Source organism: Fundulus heteroclitus, chromosome 23 (assembly GCF_011125445.2).
Source record: "Fundulus heteroclitus isolate FHET01 chromosome 23, MU-UCD_Fhet_4.1, whole genome shotgun sequence".
Lineage (NCBI taxonomy): Eukaryota > Metazoa > Chordata > Actinopteri > Cyprinodontiformes > Fundulidae > Fundulus > Fundulus heteroclitus.
Window position 1 is genome coordinate 28611426 of NC_046383.1, and position 12086 is coordinate 28623511.

General features: G+C 41.8%; 1 protein-coding gene across 2 annotated transcripts in view; it reads left to right on the forward strand.

Moving 5' to 3' along the window:
* The window catches only part of cyfip2 (cytoplasmic FMR1 interacting protein 2), a 28763-nt gene that overhangs the window by 4111 nt on the left and 12566 nt on the right, over nt 1-12086 (forward strand). For both annotated transcript variants that reach the window (XM_012869901.3, XM_012869902.3), the window contains exons 2-9: nt 6351-6500; nt 6595-6684; nt 7502-7579; nt 8006-8107; nt 9054-9235; nt 9325-9421; nt 11697-11825; nt 11978-12082. In XM_012869901.3, coding sequence (XP_012725355.1) covers nt 6384-6500; nt 6595-6684; nt 7502-7579; nt 8006-8107; nt 9054-9235; nt 9325-9421; nt 11697-11825; nt 11978-12082 — 900 coding nt within the window. In that variant the 5' untranslated portion in view covers nt 6351-6383. The remainder of the gene's footprint in view (nt 1-6350; nt 6501-6594; nt 6685-7501; nt 7580-8005; nt 8108-9053; nt 9236-9324; nt 9422-11696; nt 11826-11977; nt 12083-12086) is intronic.

Genomic DNA, 12086 nt, shown 5'->3' on the forward strand with positions numbered 1-12086 from the left:
TGCTTTTTCTAATCTGGGTGGTCAAACGTAGCGTTTTTAGAGTCTTAAAAGACACCGGGTGTCACTTTCAGTTTGCTTTAAGCTCGTAATAAAGCATAGCTGGGTTGTTATTATTATTTATTATTTTATGCATGCCCTTTATAGCTGTCAAGGGTAGCGAAAATGTTTGCTCATTTTTAAAATACATTTTAATATGATGGAATCTGGTGTGTGTGTAGATTTCTACACTTATATAGTTAAATACACAAATATTTAATTTCCTCTGGTTAAAACTAGGGATGCACGATATATCTGGACTGTCATCGGCATCGTATGTGTACCACTGTAAAATTGGGCCGATATTAACGTGTTTTGTTTTTTTTTTTTGTTTTTTTTATCATGTTGCTTTTTGTGTTTCCGGAGGGGAGTGGGGTTGGCCATGTGAGGGTGATGCAGCGCAGGATTGCAGGTTGTTTAACTCAAGCAATTCAGTTTCAGTTCGGTTTCATTTTTTATAGCGTTAATTCGCAACACGCGGGGCATTTTACAAAGTCGGTTCTGTCAAATCATATAGACAGATTGATTAAAAGGTTTTGTTCTATGGAAACCCAGCAAACTGCATCAAGTCATTGACTTGCAGCATCCACTCCCCCTGCAAGAGCGTGCAGCCACAGTGGATAGTCGCTTGCGTTGTGTCGTTGGCTTTGCAGCAATCGCTCATACCTAGCACGGGCGCCGTATGGGGGGGGGTTGGTTATGACATTTCCAAGGGCCCCTGATTGAAAGGGTCCCAAATACAGAACATTTTAAATATATGAGAGCTTTGAGGATGATTGTGATTTATGTATTTTTTGTCACGGGGCCCAAAATTCATGACGGCACCCCTCATACCAAGCATGCATGTAGTGATAGTGGAGAGGAAATCTACCCTTTAACAGGAAGAAACCTAAAGCAGAACCAGGGTTAGTGTGAACGGCCATCTGCCTCGACCATCTGGTGGTTTGTGTGTGTGGCGTAGTGGGTGGCGCTGTTGCCATGCAGCAAGAAGGTCCTGGGTTCAAGTCCTACCTTTGCCATGCGTCTTTCTGCATGGAGTTTGCATGCGTGGGTTCTCTCCGGGTACTCCGGCTTCCTCCCGCAGTCCAAAAGCATGGCTGTTTGGCCTCTCTTAATTCTCCTTAGGTGTGAGTACGTGTGAAAATGGTTGTTTGTCTCTTCGTTGCCCTATGACAGACTGGCAACCTGTCCAGGGTGTACCCCGCCTCTCGCCCATTGACAGCTGGAGATAGGCACCAGCACCCCTCATGACCCCACAAGGGATAGACGTGTTAGAAAATGTATGTATGTATGTATGTATGTATGTATGTACGTACGTACATACATAAATAAGTGATCAAAAACAAGGTTTCTTACTTTTGGTGCTAGGTTTACATAGAATAATGTAATAGTTTATTATAAATGTAATGAGCAAACTGCTTTAGAACTAACATCCAGTTATGGTTAACCGAGTCACCAGGTGACAGTTGAGTCCACAAGCTTATTGCGCCTGGCCTCTAAATAATTCAGATACTAACAGATTCCCCCCTGGTTCGAATACAGTCAATGAGTTGTAGCCCTGCTCAGAAAGGGGTGACGACAACAGTGGCGGTGAGTTCGCTCACTCACCGCAGGTCCCTCGGGTTCTGCTAGAGCTCCGGGTACATTTTGCCTACACCCAGTCTTCTAACAATACAAGTCGGCCGTCTGTGGGTTCTTAGTTGATCTTTATTGTGTTTAACTGGTTGATCTTTATTGTGTTTAACTGATTACCTGCGCGATCATGATTCCTCTTTGTTTATGTACTGGCTCTGTTTAAAAGCGAGAAAATCAGCAAATGTCAAAGTTAGCAGGAAACTATATCTTTGTGTGGCACCAGGAACTAAAATAAATAAAAGGGAACATTTTTGTTATTTGGTCAACGCATTTTTTTTTTTTTTTTAGTTTGTTACTTATGAGATAATCCCACCATGAAATGCACATTGTTAAAGTACACAACGAAGTCATATTAGACTTAGACAACTTTATTTGTCATTTTGTATGCACAAAATGACAATGCATTATTTCTACAATGCATTCTAAAATGACAATGCATTATTTCTATGCATTATTTCTACACGTAGGCTTCTGTGTGCATTTTCTTTATTTTTGAGTGAAATCAGCATTATTATTCCTGTCATGTTGGTCCTACATACATGTAATCCGCGTGCGGCTGAGTTTCTGTCTCGGTGCTATTTGAATGACTCAGACGTGTGATTCAGGGCTCTGAACCGCGCGGCGTCCCTTAGCGTGGTAACCTTTGCGTTTTGTTGGCTATGACAGTTTGACTTGACAGGAAACTCCACCCACCTCCCTTTTGCTTCGTTGTGCCGACCACGTAGATGTTGCACATGTGGGTGTGAACGACAACTGAGCCAGTGTGTTCGTGATGTAATGTGCCCTGTCAAAAAGCAAAACAAAAACGTCTAATAATAAAAAAAAAAAAAAAGACACGATTGAATGTCCCCGGGTCCTGTGAAGTTGCATGTCAGCTGATATGAAGCAGCTGTGACTTTTTATAGAGTTTGTTCATTTCCCCTGCCCTTTTCTGTGGTTCACCACCTGACCCACTGCTTCACTTTGTGCCGTCCCCGGCCTTCAATATTAAGCTGATTATCAGCGCTGTGTGCTCGGTCAGACGTAAAAAAGAAAGAAGAAGGGGATAAAAAAAGCACATCTCATGGCGACACGTGACGTTTGCAGGTTTATAACTTGTTTCTGCTACGCTTAAAAGATATTTGAAGCTGTGTGACAACCTATTCATATAAGAAAACCCACTTTGTTTTAGGTGACAGAGACGTCAGCTTGCTCAGGGGTGCTGGAGAAAAACACATTGGTCAGCGGGTCTGAAAGATGAGCGTTGGGTGCGTTTATGTATTTATTATTCATATTTATTTATATTTACGACTTTCTTCAAGCACGCCAGCCGGACCAAGAGCCGAAAAGGGAACGGCAAGTGGCCTCTTCCCCTTTTTTTTAGTTTTTTTTTAGTTTTTTTAGCTCCCCCGGGACGTCTGTGTGGCGTTGCCGTGAAGTCAGAGGGGAGGGAGCACAGGTGCACGATGAACTGATAGAAGAGCACGTCTGCGTGGAGCGTAAGCCTCTCGCAAGAGGAAATGAAGCTGTCTAGACATGTCAGGGGGAAATCTCGTGTGACTGAAAAGCGCCGTCTCTGCATATCTCTTCAGAACAGGGATATTGTTTTCATTTCACCCATCGATCAAACACCGCCACTGTTTTTTTTTTTTTGAGAAGTTTTAAGAGCAGCATGTTTCTTTTTACTTTGTCTGTTCATAAAAGTCATATTTTAAGCAGCTACTCTGTGTCACAAAAGGCTTTTCCTTCATTTTGCCATGCACTGTACTAGCAATCACCTCTTATTCATTTTACCCATGTTGTATATTATTGCAGAACCCCAGAGCATTCTTGCTCTTTCATTTTTTTAAAAATTCAAATTAATTAATAGTCTCCCATTCTTCTCCTTCCCTATCAGTTAAGTGAATTTTCTTTGCCTCGAAGTTAAAGATGCTATCGTTTAGTTTATGTTTTCTCCACTGACAAATGTGTACTGGCAAAAAAACAAACATATTTTGGCTAATTAAGTAAATAAGAAAGAGCTTTTGAAAAGCAGACTGAAAGAAAAAAAAATCCTAATTTTGATCTGTTTGTGTTTGGTCAGTAACATCACAAGTGGCACATATATTGAGCTGATCAGCTGCTGTTAGTGAACATTATGGCGGAGGAGTGACTTTCTTCAAATTTTGATATAGATTCTAAATAGTGATACATTTATCAGTATAGCCTGTTTCCGACCTCCGCTGTTTGTGAATGGTTGGCCTGCAGATAATAATATTGGTCGAGATTCTGATTTCTCTTTAAGAGTTTCCTGCCATGAGTCAATATTCATTTCTTTTGATATTAGCAGCATGGCACGTGCTGTGTTAGAGAGCAGTCGTAAAACACGACATTACTCAAATTTGAAAACAAAGACAAAAAGTTTAGATATTGTATTCAATTGGGCTTTAAAGTCTTATATCGAAACTAATCAGTACAGCTAGAGTTACAAAAACAGCTCTGTGCGTATTCTCTAGAGTCGAGAGTATCTAGATTCTTACTATTACTCTGACATTTTCATAAACTGACAGCATTTCTAAATCCAGCATATTCCCTGACAGACAGAGGTAAACAGCTGATCTGATAGAAATGAATCACTTTGCTTTACTTCATTCAGTCTTCTTGGTATCTACTGAAAGTCTGCATATCTCTCTCTCTCTCTCTCACAGCCGCAATCAACGGCAGACATGTTCAGACTTCGGAGACAAATAGCTTCCAACATCTCTGGGCTTAATCTCGCTTCCTTTGAAACACCTCGCTGAGACTGAAATGGCTGTAGTCTTCTACTTCCCTCAGTAACAACTTCCACACTGCAGAGGGTTGTTGGCAATAAGACCTGGCAGGAATTGCTCAAAGAGTGGTCCCTGATCAGAAAAAGATGCCATTTTGTAAGGTACCGACCGCTTGGTCTGAGCGGATCAAGCTGGAAATTGCCCCAATCCCTTTGCGGCTGATTTCTCTGTGCATCTCTGCTTCTGAAACACCCGAGTTGGAGCTTGAGTTGCATTTGGGTTGCGAGGGGGTTCAGCTTAACCTTTTGGAGATGGATCTTGATCCCTCTGATCCTCAAGGTGTGATAGATATTGCTGTGCTTTTTGCAAGGCTGATGACAATGACAGTGTTCATGTTCAGAACCTGTGTGAATCTCTTTATGTTCCTGTTTGAATCTGTCCATGTGGGTGGGCATATTTGCCAGTCGTTTTATGAAAGGGGTTGGTTCATTCTGCTTGTGACAGCGATGTGATTTGAAAATCCGGCACTACTTTAACTTCCATAAGCAACTTCTCTCCTTTTGATCCAGAAAGCAATTTGCTGTTGCCTTGAATGGGCAACGGTAAATCTGGAGCGTGTAACGAAAACAATTTCCCTCTGCGATTATTAAAGTATCTCTTATTCTGATTCTGGTATAGGCCTTTTACAGATTGACATACGTGCAGCGTTTTCACCTAGAACTCAAAAGTAAATAAATAAAACAAGACAAGACTCAAATGGACAAGCTCAGAAGAACTCCGATTGGCTGCCTTATGTGATGTCACCAGAGCCCTGGGAGTGTGGAAGCTTGTTTTGTTTCGGGAGGGTAGATTTTATCGTGATTAAATAGCAGTTTACAACAAAGTCTTTAAGGAATTTGAAAAACTGACCACAACATGATGTTCTGTAGGCGACGAGCTCTATCCAAAGTTAATTTGGTACATTTTAGAGAGAGGTCGCCTCTCTAGCTTTAAAGCACATCTGCCAGTGATGATGCATCTCTGCGCGCCGCTCATATACCGTATTTTTCGGACTATAAGTCGCATCAGTCAAAAGATGCATCGCAAAGAGGGGAAAAAAAAAAAACATATATAAGTCGCACCGGACTATACACATTTATTTGGACATCTATTTCACACAATCCAAGATGAAAAATGGACTTTTAATCTGTAAGCGAATTTATTAAATTACACAGCAAATTATTAAGTTACAACCGGCTGGAACATACCTGGGAGGATGAACGGGGTAAATTAACAACTCCAACCGGCAAGGTTCTTGCCAGCATAACGGCCCATTACCCTGAAAGTTGTCAAACTTGCGGCTAAATTAGACTGTGAGCGTAACGGTGCTACATGCTAAGCTAACAGTGCGGCGCGGATGTTTCAGAGCAGCATAAAACTGCTCTGAACAAATAGGGAAGCCCCTTTTATAGCTGGCTAAATATAACTAACCCGAACAATTAGCTGCAGCAGTTTTGGCTTTATCAGCGAAGTTGTACACCGCCCGGAAAACAGACCTTTATGCTAGCGCTAGCTGTTAATAGCTTGACGGACAGCCCAATCACAGGGTTCTGTCGTGGTCTGAGCTCTCCCTTCAATCTGCACCACGCAGCTCCGCTGCCTGAATCTATACTGAAGCAACCTACAAATGTTTGTTCATTCTTTGTTGTCAATAAGTTGATGCTTCGTTTAATTTTTAAGTAGTAAAGGAGCAGGATGTAGTTTTCACATGCCTAGTGAGCCCCCTTGCGGCTACAGGTGGCGATGTTTACTACTCAGTTCATGCTGGTCGGTTTGTTTTACCATTTAAATTTGATATATAAGCCGAGCCTGACTATAAGTCACGGGATCGACCAAACTATGAAAAAATAAAAGTGTGACTCATAGTCCAAACTATACGGTACCTGCTTCATGCCTCTGTTTCTCTCTCAGACCTAGGTGTTGTTTGAGTGACGCCTTGTTACCATGACGACCCACGTGACGCTGGAGGATGCCCTGTCCAACGTGGACCTGCTGGAGGAGCTGCCCCTGCCGGACCAGCAGCCCTGCATTGAGCCTCCGCCCTCCTCCATCATGTACCAGGTACACCCACCCTCGTCCTTTTCGCACCACGATCCGCCCACTTTTTCGGGCCCCGTTTAAGTCGCCGCCTCCTTTGTCTCCCGTGTTTCTGCAGGCCAACTTTGACACCAACTTTGAAGACAGGAACGCCTTCGTGACCGGCATCGCCCGTTACATAGAGCAAGCCACAGTCCACTCCAGCATGGTGAGCCCGAGCTTTCTGCTACAAAAAGAAACAAAAAAAAATGTCTTGACCTGCTGTCGGATTTATTTTAACAACGATTTAAATCGTTTATTTAGTGATTTGTGTCTGTTCCTGTTCTTGCGAACACAAAGCCCTCTGTGGGAAACGGCTTCATGCTCGTAAAGGGACCCTTGTTTTACTTGAATCGATCATCATTTGGCTCATCTTGTGGCAGGACACAAACAAAAACACACACACACGCACCCTCCATAGAGACACACTTTCCACTCACATGTTGGTGAATCAGTAGCGCAACAGACCACTGAGGCCGTTTCCCCCCTAGGCGTTGAATGAACGGAGAATGTGATTGGACTAGTAACGAGGAGTGATGCTGCGCTTTATTTAACTTCACTTGATCAGGAAGTGGAAATGAGGTTGAAGGCTGTCAGGGTGGGAACCCTCACCCTATTTTTAAGCGACGTAAACCTGCTAAAATATTCATAACATATGAACAAGTTACTCAGCCGACGTGTTTGACATGCGGCGCGTTTGTTTGGTGGCTTTGTAAACAATTAAGTGGTTTTAAAATGAAAAACCGCAAGCGTCCATGTATTTAATTGGGATTTATGTGATAAATCAACAAAGTGCATCTCATAAATGGGAAGCCGAGGGACAATGTCAGATTATTATTTATAAAAAATAATACTACAAGTGTATGAATAACTTTAGCAAGGCCGTGTTCACTGACTTGAAGGCATCATCTCGGGGTTTAGCCAGAAGTGAGTCAGCAGTTGCTTTGTGCTGGATAATAATTGGTGTTTATCTTCCGTTTGTGCAGAACGAGATGCTGGAGGAAGGACATGAATACGCTGTGATGCTTTACACCTGGAGAAGCTGCTCCAGAGCTATTCCCCAGGTAAGAAAGCAAAGCACAATGCAGAATAACCTCTTTATCAATTCATGCATATGGAGAAAGTTTTATTTTTTTGTCAGACCAGTAAAACCATCAGAATAACATTTGCTTGGAAAATAAAAATGTATATAAAGCCTGAGTTGTTGTGTGGATTGAGCACAGAGACAATATCCTGTTGATGAACATGCAACGTGGAGGTCGGCCGGCCAAACGTAGCATCATTTGATGGCCTCAGCAGGCCTCTGGTGATGCATTCAAAGACTTTATTGAATTTGAAAGTAATTTTAGTTTAACTACAGACATAATCAAAACAACAACAAAAAAAAGGAAGATTAGTAAATAGTTCCCTTCTCCTTTTAGATTGCAAGTTAGTTACTGAGCTGAACTCCCTAGCCCAGCTGAATAATGGCGCCACCTTGTGTCTGTCAGGTGAAATGCAACGAGCAGCCCAACAGAGTGGAGATCTACGAGAAAACGGTGGAGGTGTTGGAGCCTGAAGTGACCAAGCTCATGAAGTTCATGTACTTCCAGGTAAGCTGGGGGCGTCATCAGTCTGATGTCTGAACGAACTGGTAAAGATCAGGAGAATTAGCTCTGTTGGTGATTTAAAGGGAAGGTTTTCCTCCAAATGCATAAAGTAGAAATTAAGCAGAGGAGATCCCAGGAGCAGATGCTTTCAGAAATGGCAATTGGTCAACTTGATCCAGATCAGTTTAGATCTGGATGTGAGTGTATACAGGTGCTGGCCGCTGGACTCTTTATTATTCCAAATGTATTTCTTTATGAGGATTTATCTGCTTCTGGTGGCATTAGTCATTACAACTGGGCAATAAAATGCAGCATACCAAAACTATATATGAACTTATCCTGAATAGTTGCCTTTTTGAAAACCAGTTGTGAAATAGAGAAACTAACAACTTCATTCTGTTCTCCACAAACATCGCACAGTAAAGGAAACTGGATGCTGACGATATTGCTTCCAACACTCTCTGGGACTTTTGTCCGTGTCAGTCGTTCAAATCTGCTGCAGTTATTTGCACATAAAGCGTTCTTGCTGAAGAGTTGGAAACAAACAAATATTGCTTTCTGGCGGTCGTTGGCAAGATCATGCACACATTGTTGAGTCCTTGTTTAGAACTCAGTATATTGTTAAAAACTCTATATTCTCTATCAGTGGCTCCTTTTAGCATGATACAGCTACTCTAATGGAGAACTGACAGAAGTTACCTTAAAAAAAGCATTTTTTTTTCAAAATAAAAGCATTATTTCCATATTTGTGTATGAAATTAACACGACATGCAGGTTTAATTTCAAACTCTATTGACCACAAGGACATCTCAAAGGCTGGATGTGGCCTACGGACTATAAAATGTCCTGGTCTGATCTAGATTGTCTAAAAAAAAAAAAACCCTGCTGTTTCTTTTTTTTTTCTTTTCTTTTTTTCCCTAGTGATCAGGCTAATATTTTGTTTTCACAGCGGAAAGCCATAGAGCGCTTCTGCAGCGAGGTGAAGCGTCTGTGCCACGCCGAGAGGAGGAAGGACTTCGTGTCGGAGGCCTACCTGCTGACGCTGGGCAAATTTATCAACATGTTCGCGGTGCTGGACGAGCTCAAGAACATGAAGTGCAGCGTCAAGAACGATCACTCCGCCTACAAACGGTTCGGAGCCTCACCACCTTCTCTGCGTTTGAGGTTTTCTTTTCTTCGGTGAAGTGACGTGAGCCTGTTCTCTCCTGCTGTGACCTCAGGGCAGCTCAGTTCTTGAGGAAGATGGCCGACCCTCAGTCCATCCAGGAGTCCCAGAACCTCTCCATGTTTTTAGCCAACCACAACAGGATCACTCAGGTTAGCGAAGGCCGTTCCTCATCGTCGCCTGGGAGTCGGTTTTAACATGTGTACCTGTGGCTTTGCTGCAAAATAAATGTTTTTTTTTTGTGTTTTTTTTCTTTCACAGCAGCACAGATCGTTTAGGCCAAGAACATGCTGCAAATAGAAAACCATAATAATGTTACAATCTGTTCTCATAATAAAGAATCTAACCTGCTAACGCTTTAACTTAATATTGAAGAAACCCGCTGGCTGTAGAAAGTGGATAACAGAAGCCATTTGTGCTCAGCGGTGAAACAGGCCAGAAAATGAAACAGCGCTCTGCAAACTAAGTTATCCTCTGCCCCAAAAAGCCGAGGAAAAAAGTAGAAAAAAGGCCTGGCAAACCTTCAGGCTCTCACTTCTACAGTTTATCATTTTAATTTAATCAAAGTTGAAACCTGAAAAACTGATCTAATTTCCATTCGCTTTACTTTTCCCGCTAGCCACACTCAGTTGTACAGAATGGAAATTCTTTTCAGTTGAAAAATACTTGGGAATTAGGGGGGAAAAAAAAACTTAATTTAATATCTTTTAAACATTGAATGAGTACGTACAACTTAGAGGCCTTTGTAAAAAAAATCTGGTAATGTGCTATAAGAGTTTTACATTAAGAACTGCATCTGCTCAACTTTGAGGTGGATGAGAGGATGAACAAGGTTGAGGTTTATGAGAATAAAGACAAGCAGTACAAGGGCAGGTCATTTGTAGTTTACTGGAAATATATGTTGGAATTAGCAAATGCATATTCAGAAATTTGACTTTGACTTAAAAAGAGCCTTAAGACCCATGAGAAGTGTTACGTTGGACTTCCAGGCACTTATACGTGAACATATATTGGTTCCTCTGTGGTCTGGAAAAAATGGAAAAGTTTGGAATTTGGTTTTATAAATTTTGAGGACCTGATAGATGTCAAAACAGCGGGCTTAGAGAAAACATTTGCAGTCAAAGGGAGAAAGAAATGTGATGAAATAAGTTAAAAGAATGTGAAATGGTGGCACAGAGGTGGAGTAATCCTGGTTTGGAGTTGAGTTGCATCCCTGGGTAAGGCAAATCTTTCACTGGTTGAAAATAGATCAGCATCTGAAAATTCAAAAACAACAATAACATCCAGCCAGGAAACATATACTGTAACTGTTTTGTAAGAAATGGATAAATAAAGGTAAATAAAATTGTATGTCTTTTACTGCCACATCTTGGCATTTTCATAGAAAATTGAGTGGAAGGAAAAAATGGCCACAAATGTTGCATTCCTCTTGTAAAGCCACGCCTGAACCAGTGACTGGACTTTTTTTTTTACTGTGGTGTTTCTTTCAGATGAAAGTGAACATTGCATTTAAATTAGAAATCAAGGTCCCAGAGTCTGGAGGAAGAGTAGAGAGATACAGAATCCATGTTGCTTGAAGTCTAGTGGGAAGTTTCACCAGTCTCTGATGGTTTGGGGTCATGTCATCTGCTGGTGTTGGTCCACTGTGTTTATGGACCAGGAAATCTAAAACCACTCCCGTCTTCCTTCTTCTGACAAGCTTTATGGAGGTGCTGATATCATTTTCCAGCCGGACTTGGCACCCCACCACGCTGACTAAAGTACCAAAAGCTGGTTCAGGGACCGTATTGCTTCTGTGCATGATTGGCCAGCAAACTGGTCTGACCTGAACCCAGTGGAGAAGAAAAAAAATGAGAGACACCAGGCCAGAGAAAGCAGATGAGCTGAAGGCCTCTATCAAAACAACCTGGGCTTCCAGTACATCTCAGCAGAACAACAGGCTAATCCCATCCATGCCACGTTGCATTGATGCAGTAATTCATGCACAAAGAGGCCCAGCCAAGTGTTTTAGGGTTAAAATCTATTTTTTATTGATTTTAGGGAATATATAAACTGTTAGTAGAACAGAATTTATAGATGCACCTGTAAATCATATGCCTAGCCGAGCGGCAGGTTCACATACATTTTTCATATTTTGCGCCCTTCGCCGTTTGCAGTGTTACACATTTTTAGACGCCTGTGCACAGATCTGTGAAAAAAGCAGGACTTGCAAAATGATGCAAGGATCTCCAGAGGCCGTTTAGTGCATTTCAGAGGCTCCACCGAAAAAAAGCGACAACAGGAAATGGAAAACAAATCTTTGTTTTGTGTGCCACGTAGCTAAAAAATAAAATAAAAAAAATATATATACAGTTGTGGGAATTACCCCGTGTTTTTCCTGCTTAGCATCTGAAGCCTCGTCTGCTGTGTGTTGTTTTTCTTCTGTAGTGCCTGCACCAGCAGTTGGAGGTGATTCCAGGCTACGAGGAGCTTTTGGCGGACATCGTCAACATCTGCGTGGACTATTACGAAAACAAGATGTATTTGACGCCCAGTGAGAAACACATGCTGCTAAAGGTGAAAGCACACCTGGCTTTTTTTGTCTTCTACCAACCTGGAACAAACACGATGATGGAAATCTGATCTCAAGATTTCAGAGCGTTTCTTTTTTTTTTTTAATTATTTATTTATTTCCATTTCAAACCCTATTTCTTCCTAACGCCTGACAGGTCATGGGTTTTGGTCTGTACCTGATGGATGGGAATGTGAGTAATATCTACAAACTAGACGCCAAAAAGAGGATCAACCTGAGCAAGATCGACAAGTTCTTCAAAGTAA